This window comes from Crotalus tigris, unplaced genomic scaffold (genome assembly GCF_016545835.1).
Source record: "Crotalus tigris isolate CLP2741 ecotype Arizona unplaced genomic scaffold, ASM1654583v1 scf7180000024427.8105951120:4207309, whole genome shotgun sequence".
In the NCBI taxonomy this organism is placed as follows: Eukaryota; Metazoa; Chordata; class Lepidosauria; order Squamata; family Viperidae; genus Crotalus; species Crotalus tigris.
This window is the reverse complement of record NW_024100595.1, coordinates 2,729,186-2,743,802: the sequence shown is the minus strand read 5'-3', so window position 1 is coordinate 2,743,802 and position 14,617 is coordinate 2,729,186. Positions and strand designations below refer to the sequence as shown.

The 14,617-nt window shown below is 42.0% G+C and overlaps 1 protein-coding gene across 1 annotated transcript in view; it reads right to left on the bottom strand.

The window, feature by feature from the left end:
• TGFB1I1 (transforming growth factor beta 1 induced transcript 1) overlaps positions 1–14,617 on the bottom strand; it is a 35,253-nt gene that overhangs the window by 2,684 nt on the left and 17,952 nt on the right. Inside the window, exons 5-10 of the mRNA XM_039330416.1 lie at positions 13,090–13,186; positions 12,466–12,565; positions 10,065–10,337; positions 6,453–6,626; positions 5,325–5,406; positions 1,399–1,547 (exon numbers count right to left, since the gene is read on the bottom strand). Of these exons, the coding sequence (XP_039186350.1) occupies positions 1,399–1,547; positions 5,325–5,406; positions 6,453–6,626; positions 10,065–10,337; positions 12,466–12,565; positions 13,090–13,186 (875 nt within the window). The remainder of the gene's footprint in view (positions 1–1,398; positions 1,548–5,324; positions 5,407–6,452; positions 6,627–10,064; positions 10,338–12,465; positions 12,566–13,089; positions 13,187–14,617) is intronic.

Genomic DNA, 14,617 nt, shown 5'->3' with positions numbered 1-14,617 from the left:
GCTCTGTCATTGAGCAGATCCAGATGTGCTAGGTCTCTGTCCTGTCTTTAACAGGCATATGAGTCCTAAAGTGAAGATTCTTGAAGGTACCACATTCCCCCAATGTCAAAAAGTTGGCACAAAAGAGTTGAGCTATTTTGCTAAGTTAAAAGAAATGTAATAAATAAAATCCTAGGTTGCCTCCAGAAATTGTGGAAGCTTCAACACTAGAGATTATTTTTTTTAACAAATGTTATTGATTTTTCAAATTTTAACAACCGGGTAATTAGGAAGCAGCGTGGTGATAGGGTAATCAATAATCCAATAACAGAGTGATACATAGATATCTCAGTTTACATCAATAAAGGTTCCCTTTCTATTTCCCTTAGGTATTATATCACATTCATATTAGTACATTTCTAGCTAAAGTTTAATCAATCTATATATTTATCAATAACATTTTAGTTATACATATCCAAGTCCTGTTTTTAGGTTTTATTTAATTCCAGTTATCATATTCCAATTTATCCTTTTATAACCACTATTTATAATTCGGATAGGTTTAGTTTCCCTCATTTCATTATAAACTAATTCTCGTGATTAAAATACAAATATTATTCCAAAATTTAAATTCTTTCTTTATTCACCAATAGATTCTATTTCTTATCCTAATAACTCCTCATATACCAATAACATATCTTTCATTGTTACAAATCCATTTCCCTATAACCATTAAGGCTATAATCTAACAAATTATTTTAATTTCCATTATAAATCTGAATCCTAAGTACTAAACCAGTCAATATCTCTAAAATCAGTCAAAATCTCTAAAAGAAAAGTTGCTTAACCCTCAAATGAATTTTTAAATCCCATTTTTAAATCTAATTCTGGCTTTCTTTTTTATGCCAAGCAGGCTTCCATACCAATGCCCTTAAATCCTAACACTGGAGATTTTTAAAGAGACTGGATAACCATTTGTCTGAAATGATATAGGGTTTCCTGCTTCAGCAAGAGGGTGGACTAAAAGACCTCCAAGGTCTCTTTCAACTCTTTGTTCTGTTAAGTTGCATTCAGGAGCTCACAGTGATCTGTTGTTTTCTTTATCTTGCAAATGCAAGTAGGGTCAACAATGCAATACTGTTCTTCTCCTCAGCCACATCCATCACCTTTGCTACGGAAAGCCACAGGTAGAGATACCAACCAATTCTCCCCCCATGGAGAATTTCCCTCTTGGTCATAACCAAGGCAAAATTAAAACTAAGGCAATAAGACTTAAGAAGAGAACGGCAGCCTAGTAGTTTCATTTTCAGCAAAAGAACTGTATTTTCTCCTTTGGAAAAGCCATTTCTCTTCATTGGCTTTCCGGACCTCCGGACAAGACCACACACAATACAACCCCGGCCTAGAGCTGGTGCTTACCCTGCAAACAAAACATTCTGGGTGCCACAAGGCATTGAGAGCCGAGATGTAATTCTCCAAGATGGCCTGGCTGCACCCTTGACAGCGAGTGGAGAAGAGCTCATAAAAGTCCTGGCGACAATACTGCTTCCCGTCTTTCTCATGAAAGCCTGCAGGGGGAGAGAGAGAGTCAATATGGAAGGGATCAAAAATGGAGCAGCTCCGCAGCCACCTAAGGTGAATCAGTAGTACTGCACGAGGCCCGATTCAGAATTCCTTTGCATTGTGGAAGCTGTGAAAATTTAGTTAAGGACACCACAACTTTTTCCAACCTGGAGCCCTCCAACTGAGCTGGAACTCAAGCCATAGAATGGGCAGCAGCCTGTTGGGTGGGGACCACAGGAAGTGAAATTCAAAAAAATTGAGAAGACCCTGATTGGGAAGACTGGTTTTGTGGGCAACCAGCAGTCCATGAAGGCCAATAAGCACTACGATGCTCAATTGCACATTTGTGTTGCATGTGAAAAAGATGATTACCCGGTCGTTTGTACATTGATTCAATGTTTAAGACTTAGACCTACAACTGAGACGAAAATTATTGGTCAGATTATAGTTTGGAATTATAATATGAAAAAGGTTTTAAATGAGGAGTTATCAGAATAAGAAATAGAATCTATATGTGAAATAGAATAAGAATGTATCTTTTGGAATAACATGTTTATTTTAGGTATGATAATCACTTTCTAATGGAATGAGAACAAGGAAATGGATCGTGACAATAGAAGACATCATATTAGTAAATGAGGAATTATTAGAATAAGAAAAGAGACTATATTAGAGAAATGTAAGAATGTAACTATTGGAATAATAAGCTTATTTTAGACATTATAATTATTATGTTATTAAACGAGGGAAATTAGGGATACCCAAAGTGTTAACAATATGTTTATTCAAGGCTAAATTGGAATATGGTAATTGAAACTTAGCAAAGCTTAAAACAGGATTTGGACTTCTGTAGGTAAAATGTTATTGATAATTGTATTGATTGATTGAATTTTATTTAGAAGTGTATTCATTTGAATATGTTATATCAATTGAGGGAAATAGAGAGGGAACCTTTAAGGAGTTATTCTGAGCTATACATTATGATTTTGTTTTTGGATAATTGATTACCCCATCCCCACGTTGTTTCCTAAGCACTTTGATGTAAAAATTGAAAAATTAATAAAACTTGTTACAAAAAAAATTTTTTTTTTGAGGAGACCCTGGTTGGGAAGACTGGTTTTGTGGGCAACCAGCAGTCCATGAAGGCCAACAAGCACCACGGTGCTCAATTGCACATTTGTGTTGCATGTCAAAAAGATGGTTACCCAGTCGTGCATTGTACCAGACCTTCTCCATGACACCATCCCATCTCTACCATTCTCTCTATGATTTTTGTAGCATAAAAACAATAAACTTTATCCTCTGGCAATGAAAAAAAAAAAAGACTTGGCCATGATTTAGTGGACACATCCACCTTATGTCAGCCTTCTCAGGTGAGATCAAGACAGAAAACACAACCAAGCAAGCTGATTCTACATCATCACAAGACCACATTAATAGAATCTTGCAAGTGTGAAGACTACAGACCACCCATTGTCTCTTTTTACAGGATGGTGAGGATTTTCTTTCTCTGCCTATTACGCAGCTCCACCTTTCTTATCTGATCATTTCCTAGGCCAGGGGTAGGCAACCTTGGCTCTTTTATGACTTGTGAACTTCAACTCCCTGAATTCCTGAGCTAGCCACGCTGAGGGGAAAGGGAGAGTTTCCAAGCTGAGCCGGGCTGGCTCAGGAATTCTGGGAGTTGAAGTCCACGAGTCATAAAAGAGCCAAGGTTGCCTACCCTAGCCCTAGGCAGCCTCTGTGTCCCAAGGTCATTCCCACATGCCATTCCAGGTACTTCTCGACTTACAACCATTCATTTAATGACTGTTCAAAGTTACAACGGCTCTGAAAAAAGTGACTTAGGACCGGTTTTCACACTTACGACCATTGAGGCATCCCCATGGTCACCTGATCGAGGAAAAAGTTATTAGAAGAAGGTATAGCACTTGAATGGTAGGCGTACCTTCAATTTCAATCGCGATGTATGAAGGATAAAAAAGAATGGGGAATAAAACTAGATCATACAGAATTAGATAAAATTTTATTAGGAAGGGAGGAAAAAGAGATAAAAAGGGTATATCAATATTTATTGGAACGGGATATGTTGGAAGAGCAACTAAAAGACACAATGTTAATTTGGAGTAAAAATTTTGCTTATGGTATTGATTTAGATAACTGGCAAGAACTATGAGAAAGGAATAGGAAGCTCACATTAGCTACTGCGTACAAAGAAAACTTATATAAGATGTTCTATAGATGGCACCTTCCCCCTGTGAGATTAGCTAAAATGGACAGAAAGACCTCACCAAAATGTTGGAAATGCAAAAAAATCGCTAGGGACCTACTACCATATGTGGTGGGAATGCTCAAAAGTACAAAAATTTTGGTATTTGATAAAACAGTGGTTAGAAGAGATACTGATGCAGAACATCAAGTTAAAGCCAGAACTCTTTCTGCTGGTTATTACTAAGGACAAATACAATAAAGCAGTGTTTCTCAACCTTGACCATTTTAAGGCATGTGGACTTCAACTCCCAGAATTCCACAGCCAGCAATGCTGGCTGTGGAATTCTGGGAGTTGAAGTCCACATGCCTTAAAATGGTCAAGGTTGAGAAACACTGCAATAAAGGATCCCTATACCTATTACTACATATGCTAACAGCAGTAAGATTAGTTTTTGCATAGAGATGGAAAGATAATGAGACACCCTCAGAAGAAGAGGCAATAAATAAGTTTTTATCCTGTGCTGAAATGGATAGGTTGACGTTAGAAAAGTGAAACAGATTATTATGAAATCTGGAACAAATTGTATAATTGGTTGGGGAAAAATAGATGGAAAAACTCTCTCATTCAGCAAAACACATTGATCAAGAAAGATACTGATCAAAGGAAAAATATTAAAACTTTAAAGTGAAAATTAAGAATATAAATGATGGGATCTAACAGAGAGAAATTTTTTTAAAAAAAATAAACATTTGTTTGAATATGTGGATTATGAATTATAGAAATCAATTGTTAACGATTTTTCTTTACAAATGTAAACCTAGCAAACACACTGTTAACCAACCATTATGTGATTTATGTTTTAAAAACCAATAAAACTTATAATAATAATAATAATAAAAAATTCGGATGCTTGGCAACTGGTTCATATTTAGGACGGTCGCAGTGTCCAGGGCTCATGTGGATCAGCTTTTGCGACCTGGGGGAAGCCAGATTCACTTTACCATTGTGTTTACTAACTTAACAACTGCAGTGATTCACTTAACAATTGTGCCAAGAAAGATCGTAAAATGGGGCCAAACTCACTGAACAACTGTCTTGGTTAGCAATATACATTTTTGGTTCGATTCTGGTCATAAGTCGAGAACTACCTCAGGCAGTCCTCCACACAGGACCATTATGCAAACTGAACCGAATGCGCAGTCACTAAGCAAGCCAAGGGTTCATTATGGCGCAACGTTTTGCCGGAAACCAGAATTAAGTACCAGTTTTCACCAAAACCATTGTAAAACACGATCATGTGACCGTGGGATGCTGCAAACAATTGTCAAAGCCGCACAAATGAGCTCCCGAAGCTTGGTCATGTGACCACAGAAGGGACTCTTTCTTAGGTTGGATGTAACTTCGAACAGTCTCTAAGCAACAAGTTTTAAGTCAAAGACTATCTGTAACTCATGTGAGGTCAATTCCTGGCAAAAAAGTTTGAACCCCATTGAAAGGTACATCCGATGAGTCCCAAACAGGATGGAACTGGTAAAAATCAAATTCTCTCCCTGCCAGCTACTATACTGACCTTCCTCCCCGAAGGGCCGCCCACACTGGACGCAGCAAAAGTGTTCCGGGTGCCAATTCTTATCCAGCGCTGTTACCATTTTCTGAATGGACCACAGGAAGGCCGAAGAAGGAAGGGGGAAAAAAACCACTTTGTCAAAAATGCGCTAAACATGATTATCGCTACTCTGCATTTCCCAGGGTTTCTTAAGTTGCTCAATCCTCTTTTTTGGCCTCCTATGTTTCAACCAATTCCTGTTGTATCATAGCTCCCTGTGAATCATTCCAGCAAAGTTTTTTAATTGCAATCCTACTGGTTGCTGGCGTTTTTACTTCCAGTTTCTGGCAAAAATGCCCATGGAAGAAAATGAGTTTGCTTAAAAACCTGTGGTGCTTGCTTGATGCCACAGAGCCGACTTAATGGCCGTCGCAAAAAAGGTGGAAAAATCTGGCAAAGTCAGGTGGGTGGAGGACAAATCATGGCAGCCAACTGGACGCAGGACAACTCGCCATGGGACAAGAGTTACACTAATATCCAAAAATGGTGGAATAGAATCATTAAAGAACGGATGCCAAAGGACGGACAAAATACAATGTGAATGACAACAAATTAAAATAATTTTTAATTATTTTAAATAATTAAATTGAGTTGTTGAATTGCCCCGTGGTGAGATGTCTCGTAGTAAGTTGGCTGTGGCGAATTGTCCCATTCCACAATCAGGTGGTGACCCACTTAACAATCACAACAATTTATAACTCATTCTGGGCTCAATTATGGTCATAAGCCAAGGACCACTGTACCACTCGCTTCATGCTACGATTCAGGCACTGAAAGTTGCAGGAGTTTATCCTGCAAATAACACAACGCACAACGCTCCTAATTTGATTTCTAACCCTATCGGAACATGAAAGACAGGAAAGACCCTCATAATAGCTTTGTGATCTGAAATAAAAACGGAAAGTGCACTGAGGCGCCTCTACCGCCATCCAGCACTCAGGCTGCTGAGGAGAAAAATAGTGAAATGAATGAACAGATCCCCAAAATTCGCATTCAGGATTGGACCCTCAGAAAAACCACACAGATCACACAGCAGTGGCTCAAAAGTGCATCAAACGTTTTCATGCAGAAGGAAGGAAAAAAAACCCTCACATCCAGGATGGGTTCGTTGCAGAATCCGCAGCGGGGAGAGAAGAGCTGGAAGTAATCTCTCTCGCAGTAGGGGGCGCCGTCCTTCTCGAAAAAGTTGCTGCCCCCCATCTCCTTCTGGCAGTAGGTGCAGACAAAGTGCTCCGGGTGCCAGGTGCTCCCCAGGGCGGTCACCACCTGGACGAGGAAAAAATGAAAGAAAGAAGGCCACGTCAACAACCGGCACGTTCTCCATCCGACGGCGACGTTACAGGCCGTCCTCGACTCACAACAGTTCATTTGGTGGCTATCCGAAGTTACAACAGCATTGAAAAGCGTAACTGATGACCGTTGTTTCACACTTACGACCATTGCCTTCCTCCCCATTTTTGACACGATCAAAATTCGGACGTTTGGCTACTCACTCATATTTATGACGGTTGCAGTCTCCCAAGATCGTGTGTTCCCCTTTTTGCGACCTTCTGACAAGCAAAGTCAGGGAAGAAGCCAGATCCACATAACAGCCGTGTTACTAATTTAACAACGATGGTGAGTCACTTAACAACTCTGGCAAGAAGGGTCGTAAAATGGGGCAAAACTCACTGAACAAATATCTCACTTAGCGATGGAAATTTTGGGCTCAGTTGTGGTCATATGTTGAGGACTACCTGTATTTATTTATTTATTTATTTATTTATTTATTTATTTAATATCCCACTTTCATTATTTTTACAAATCGTTCAAGGCAGTGAACATATCCAACATACCTTCCTCCCTACTATTTTCCCTACAACAACCCTGCGAGGTGGGCTGGGCTGAGGGAGACTGACAGGCCCAAAGACACCCAGCTCTCTTTCAAGCCCAAGGTGGACTAGAACTCACTGTCTCCTTGGGATTGGTCCAAAGTCACCCAGCTGGCTTTCACGGCTAAGGCGGGACTAGAATTCACCATCTCCTGGTTTCTAGACCAGCACCCTAACCACTAGATCAAACTGTCTCTATATGAAAGACCTCTGCTCCCCAAAGTCTCTTGCTCCTCTATTCTTCCACAGACGGCAGTTTATTTGTTTTTTATTTTATTTATTAAATTTATATGGCACCTGCCCCATTGTCAAGCAACTCTGGGCGGCTTACATCATAAAAACAAAAGTACAAAATATTCAATATTAAAATGAACAAAGATTAAATGGGTTAAAACTCAGAATATTTTCTTTTTAACATTTTTTTTCCTTTTTTTTAAGATATGAGAAATGTAAAAGTGTTGGGATGGCCTGTACGAGGAAAAAGATTTAAATGCTTAAGTGTAATGAAAATCTTAACCAGTAAGAATGTTTTGAATATTGTGGGGGAAACAAATTTAAATAAGAATTTTAAACAGGATAAGGCAATCAAGATGATTGCCTTGATAAGGCAATCAAGATGATCAGTTAGAAAAGAAGTTTTCCATCAGAGTGGTTATTATTTGCAGAAATATTAGAAAAAAATGTCTATATTTAACTGTTGTTTATCCAAATAATAAGAATTGTATTAATTCAAGTATGGCAAAAGAGAACATTTTTGGAAGAAGAGAACATCAAGCAAAGCTACTATGTGGACTATAGAATTATAGAAACTAATTGTTATTGTTTTTTAAATATAAACCCAGACAACATGTTTACCAAATATTAAGGTGATTATGTAAAAAAAAACATTTTTTTAAAAAACTCAAGAATATTACAGGGTGGAGAAGAGATCTTCCTAGTCCAGTGGGGAACACCCGCTTTGGGGCCCGGTTCCGAGACTCTTTCAGGGGGCAAAGATGGCGGGAACATCTCATCCTGAGGGGCAGAATGTCCCAGAGACTCTTCTGCATACTGTGGAATTCAATTACCAATGTGGTCAGTTCCTGGATCAACCCATTTCCTGGATTCACATAAGGAACTGAACCATAAAGTAGCCAAACAGGCTGTTTTGCAAAAGACCAAGAGGAAATGGGGGGGGGGGAGGAGACTAAACTGATCCTTTAAACCAGGGCTTTTCAACCAGTGATACGGGTACCACCTGTGGTACATGGGCACCTGGCAGGTGGTACGCGACCATCCTAGAAAACTGGCAGCGGGAGAGAAGAATGAGCTGAACCGGTGGCAGCACCACACAAGCCTAAGCAAGAGATGGCCGGAGCTGAAGGGCTGTCAGGGCTCAGTGGAAGCGCCAGGATCAGCGCTTCTTCCGGGCTGTTAGGGTTCAGTGGAAGCGCCAGGATCAGTGCCAGGCTCCAGCTGGAGCTCAGCGCTGATCCTGGGGCTTCTGCTGAGCCCAGAAGAAGTGCCGATCAGCTGGAATGTTGCAGCATCTCCAGGGTCTTGTAATTTACATTCAGATGCTTGGCAACTGATTCATATTTATGACGGTCACAGTGTCCCAGGGTCATGTGAAGTGACCAAAACCTGCTGCAACCACCCAGCAGACAGAAGGGGGGGAATAAAAACCAAACCCCCCCCACCCCACCCGCACTCCAATCCTCAACAGAAATGCTCACAACAATGAAAACCTCGGACAGGAGGAAGAGCGCCACCAGGTGAGCAGGCAGGTGTCTTGCTTGGCTTTGGCTTGGGGGGCACTTTTTTCAGTGCCATTGTAACTTCGAACAGTCACTAAGTGAACTGTTGTAAGTTGAGGACTACCTGTACTTTATCACTTTTTTCCTTTTTTTTTTTTGGTTATCAGGTTTTTGACACCTTGCTAAGCGACTGGTGGTACTCGGATATTGCCATATCCTAAAAGTGGTACAATGGGTGAAAAGGTTGAAAAGCCATGCTTTAAACTAAACTAATTTGGCCTTTTCTGCAGGTCCAGCTGTTAATGGGTTCAAGACTGGGTTGGCCGAGCCCCTGCTAAAGTGCGCTCATCTCCTCGGCCTTTTCAGTTCTGAAATGTCTTTAAAGGTTCAAATCAGAGCACGTAGCAACTATAAATGTAAGCCTAGGCTTAAACCTAAAGCTAAAGTTAAACCTAAATCAGAATTACAGAAATAGGAAGAGTCAGCAATTACTTCTTCAGCCTTCCATGATAATTCAGAAGGACAGGAAAGGTGGAGAAGGATTCCATAGCAGTTAAAAACTCACAAGAAGGGGAAAGGTCTGGCTACCAAAGCTGATGGAGTTGGCAGAGATAGCTAAACTGACCGTTTTGATGAAAGAAAATAATATAAGTACTTTTGTTTCTACTTGGAGACTGCTTCTGGATTTTGTGCTGGAGGTGGAAAAAAAATGAAATTTTGCTTTGGGGTTTTACTGATTCGATTGATTTTTCATGATAGAAATAGTTTATACTATTATGGAAACGTAAAAAGTCGAGGTTCGGTGTTAATGCTTTATTCTACTGCCCCAGAGGAAGTTAGTGCCTTTTTTTTTCCCCTTCTCCCCCTGACTTTTCTTTCCCTTCTTCCTCCCCCCTGGGTCCTACTATTTGCTTTTGTGTTTTTGTATTTTATTCTATAATCTAATACGATGTCACAAATTGGAAAAAAGGAAAAAAAAGAAAGGAAAAAGTTTGGCAGACAAATGTCTACTTAATTCCAGATGTGATGTTGATTCATCCTGATTTCCCACCAGATCTACCCAGATGTGTCTGACCAACATAGAAGACGACGCTGACCTGCCCAGCGATGGGTTTTTGACAGGATGCACACAGGCCCTTGGCTGTGGTGGAAATGCCTTGGCGGCTGAGATCCGACTCCAGCATCACCAGCATGCTATCCAGGTTCCCACTGGGCTGGCCTGGGGACATCTGGGGAGACACCGCAGTAGGGCCTGGGCAGACAGATGACACCACCGGCTGCTGAGCTGAGGGCACTTGGGTGGGAGCAGGTGCTGGTGGAACCGTGGTGGCGGTCGTGGTAGTCGTGGTGGGGACAGAGACTCCCGGAAGCTAGAGATTTAGGAAATATAAGACAGTTATGAATCACCTATGACAAGGTAGGCAGCCTTGGCTCTTTTATGACTTGTGGACTTCACCTCCCATAGCTGGCTCAGGAATTCTGGGAGTTGAAGAGTCATAAAAGAGCCAAGGTTGCCTACCCAGACCTATGACGAGTGTCATCCATTGTTATTTCTTTTATTTGGAGCAAGGCCCCAGAGCCGATCTCCAGAAACATTAAGAGAATTGCTTTCTTCTGGGTTATGTGAAAAGGATGTGCTATGAATTTACAATACAGGTAGTCCTCGACTTAAAACAGTTTGTTTAGTCACCGAAGTTACAACGGCACTGAAAAAAGTGACTTATGACCGTTTTTCACACTTACGGTCGTTGCAGCAACCCCACGGTCACATGATCAAAATTCAGAGGCTTGACAGCTGGTTCATATTTATGACGGTTGCAGCATCCCGGGCTCATGTGACTCCCTTTTGTGACCTTCAGACCACCAAAGTCAATGGGAAAGCCAGATTCACTTAACAACCATGTTACTAACTTAACAGCTGCAGTGATTCACTTCACAAATGTGGCAAGGAAGGTAGTAAAATGCGGCAAAACTCACTTAACAAATTTCTCACTTAATGACAGAAACTGGGGGCTCCATTGTAGTCGCAAGTCAAGAACTACCTGTATGGTCTGATCAAATAAAGTTAGGATGGTGCCTGGCATGCTGAAAAATAAAAAAAAAAGGATACGAACATCTAAGTTCTCCGAGTAAACTCGCGGCTCAAAAATTGGCCAGAGAAAAAAGAACTTTCAAGTAGTTATACTTCAGGAAAAAAGATTCTGAGGGCATCAAGAACCATTACATTCTGAGGAAGCAGCTGGAAGTAGACCTGGTGTGTGTTCATTTGTGTGTGCGCATGTGTCTCTGTGCGTGCATATGCATGTAGAGAGAGACTGACTTTTGTTCTAAATCCAACTACTCAAACCATTTAGTTTAATTTAGGCAAACCTAATCTTTCTGCCTCATCTGTAGAAATTATGTGTATGTGGAGGAAACGGTGCAGGATATTAAACCTTTCCCAAAATTTCTATCTGTAGGGAAATACACAGGCATGCACACACACACACATGCAATCGTGCACATAAAGCTCCTATAGTTTATCACACTCTCTTCTGCCTTTCCTTGCAACTAAGACTGACCTACTTTTTAAAAAGCAAATCCGTGGTTTGCAGAATATACTCAAATAAATAATAATAATAATAACAACAACAATTGTCAATAAGAAAGACAAAAAAGTCTGGATAGTGGACGTGGCAGTGCCTGGAGATAGCAGAATAGAAGAGAAAGAACTGGAGAAAATAACAAAATACAAAGACCTACAAATAGAAATAGAAAGACTGTGGCAAAAGCAAGCAAGGGTAGTACCAATAGTCATAGGCTCCTTGGGTGCAATCCCAAAACAACTGGAGCACCACTTGAACACCATTGGCATTGACAAATTCGCTATTAGTCAATTGCAAAAGGCGGCCTTATTAGGAACTGCTTCCATCCTGCGACGATACCTGTAATACCATCAAACATCCACATCTGCCTATCCCAGGTCCTGGGTAAGGACTCGATAGGTAGACAAAATGCCAAATCCAGTCTGAACATCTGGCTGACTGTGCGATGATCCATAATAATAATAATAATGGTGGTGGTGGTGGTGGAAAGGACCTTGGAGGTCATCTAGTCCAACCCCCTGCTCAGGCAGGAAACCTATAGCATTTCAGACAAATATCTGTGGGGTCCTTGGTCCTCTCTGAGCTTAGTGGTTTTCCTGTAGACGTTTCATTACCATACTAGATAACATCCTCAGTGCTAGCAGGGTGTGGGATTTTCTCTCTCTCTCTGCCACTCTCTAACGGCACTGATGATGTTACTTAGTTTGATAATGAAACGTCTGCAAGTAAGCCACCAAGCTCAGAGGGCACCAAGGTTCTCCACGGTTCGACCTTGACCTATAAATATTTTCTTCTATTGGTACTCAAATATCTACACTTACACCACAATACTGTGATCCAACCCCAAACAATACTGAAAACCCCTGGTTCCCCTTCGTCTTCAGCCCTAGGGCTTCCTGACCAGCAGGCTTACGTTGCTCTGGACGCGGAAATCCGACAGGGAAGCCATGAGCTTGTCGAGCTCCAGAGTTGCTGAGGTGGCCGTTGGCTTGACAGATGGAGAGACTGTTGACCTGTGATAAGAACAGCCATTTTGAAAAGGTGTAAAGTAGATGGGGTTACATGCCTATATCCTCACTCTGGTAACTAACTGCAAATCCTGCTGTAAATGACCGAATCTTAAAAATCTCTCTAATGGAGAAGAATCTTTCCATCCTATTTCCTATGGTAGAAAAATCTTTTCCTTGAAAAATTATCCTTTTTATAATTTCAAAGGAGGAACACTTCTAATATGCTAGGTGTGGTGATGTATTCCACTTCAGCAGTGGATATTTTGATCTCTTGATTCTCTAAGTGAGGGTTTCTCAAGCTTGGCTATTAAGATGGGTGGACTCCAACTCCCAGAATTCCCCAGCCAGCATGGGGGATCTTAAAGTGGCCACATTCCCAGGTTATAAAATGGGAATACTAATTACCTATCATGACAAAGAACTTTAGTTAGTAGTTAGATTTGGTGCATCAAAAACGATGTTTTTCAGACCATTTTAGGAAGAGTGGCAAATTCTACCTCAGCTTCTCCCACGTATGTGCCACTTACCGGGATAGAGAAGTACCGTCTGTCGAATCGTCTAATCTCTCTTTGTCCTTGTCTGCAGCAGGACTTTTGCTGGATGGGAATTGGGACATTATTTCATCTGGGGAGAAGGGAAAGGAAAGGAAAGGAAAGGAAAGGAAAGGAAAGGAAAGGAAAGGAAAGGAAAGGAAAGGAGGGGAGGGGAGAGGAGGGGAGAAGGGAAAGGAGGGGAGAGGAGAGGAGAGGGGAGGAAAGGAAAGGAGAGAAGAGGAAAGGAGAGAGGAGAGGAGGGGAGAGGAGAGAGGAGAGAAGAAGAGGAGAGGAGAGAGGAGAGGAAAGGGGAGAGGAGAGAAGAAGAGGAGAGGAGAGAGGAGAGGAAAGGGGAGAGGAAGGAGAGGAAAGGAGAGAGGAGAGGAGAGGAAAGGAGAGGAGAAGAGAGAGGAGAGGAGAGGGGAGGGGAGGGGAGAGGAAAGGAGAGGAGAGGAGAGGGGAGAGAAGAGGGGATGGGAGGGGAGGGGAGAGGAGAGGGGAGAGGAGAGGGGAGGGGAGGGGAGAGGAGAAGGGAGGAGAGGAGAGGAAAGGAAAGGAAAGGAGAGAAGAGGAGAGGAGAGGAGAGAGGAAAGGAGAGGAGAGGAAAGGAAAGGAGAGGAAAGGAGAGAGGAGAGGAGAGAGGATAGGAAAGGAGAGAGGAGAGGAGAGGAAATGAAAGGAAAAAAGAGGAGAGGAGAGGAAAGGAAAGGAGAGGAAAGGAGAGAGGAGAGGAGAGGAAAGGAGAGGAGAAGAGAGGAGAGGAGAGGAGGAGAGGAAAGGAGAGAGGAGAGGGGAGGGGAGAGGAGTGGAGAGGAGAGAGGAGAGGAGAGAAGAGAGAAGAGAGGAGAGGAGAGGAAAGGAAAGGAGGAGAGGAGAGGAGAGGAGAGGAAAGGAGAGGAGAGGGGAGGAGAGGAAAGGAGAGGAGAGGAGAGGAGAGGGGAGGGGAGGGGAGGAGAGGAGAGGAGAGGAGAGGAAAGGAGAGAAGAGAGGAGAGGAAAGGAAAGGGGAAAGCTTTGAGTCATGTGCTGTTACACATCCCAGCCATCAGAGGACAGCACTGCCATACTTCTAGGCATGACAGAACATCTGGAGAACACACACACACATAGGAAGTACATGATTAAAAAAAAAAAACTTGGAAAATTTGGCAGAATGCATTCAAAGGAAGAAGCAACTTCCCCCTGCTGCGCTGATATCTGGCAACTTCACCCAGGGCAGAGAAGGAACTTCCATTCTTAATTCAAACCTACCTCATTTCGGAAACTACAAACCATAGGAAGCCATGGAGGAAGGAATAAAATGCTCCATTGCAAGGAAAGGTCAAGCTTCGGGGGGGGGGGGATATATCTGCAGCAGGTGGGGCAAATCTGCCGGCAAACGAGAAGTGCCCCTGGAGATGTAGCGTGGAGGGCAGCAGCCGGCTGAGAGAAGCAGCCTTAGGCCATTTTGGAAATTACAGACTTGGGCTGGGAAATGAAGCAGCCTTGGGAGCTTCTACTTTATGTCAGCCCAGAATGATTTA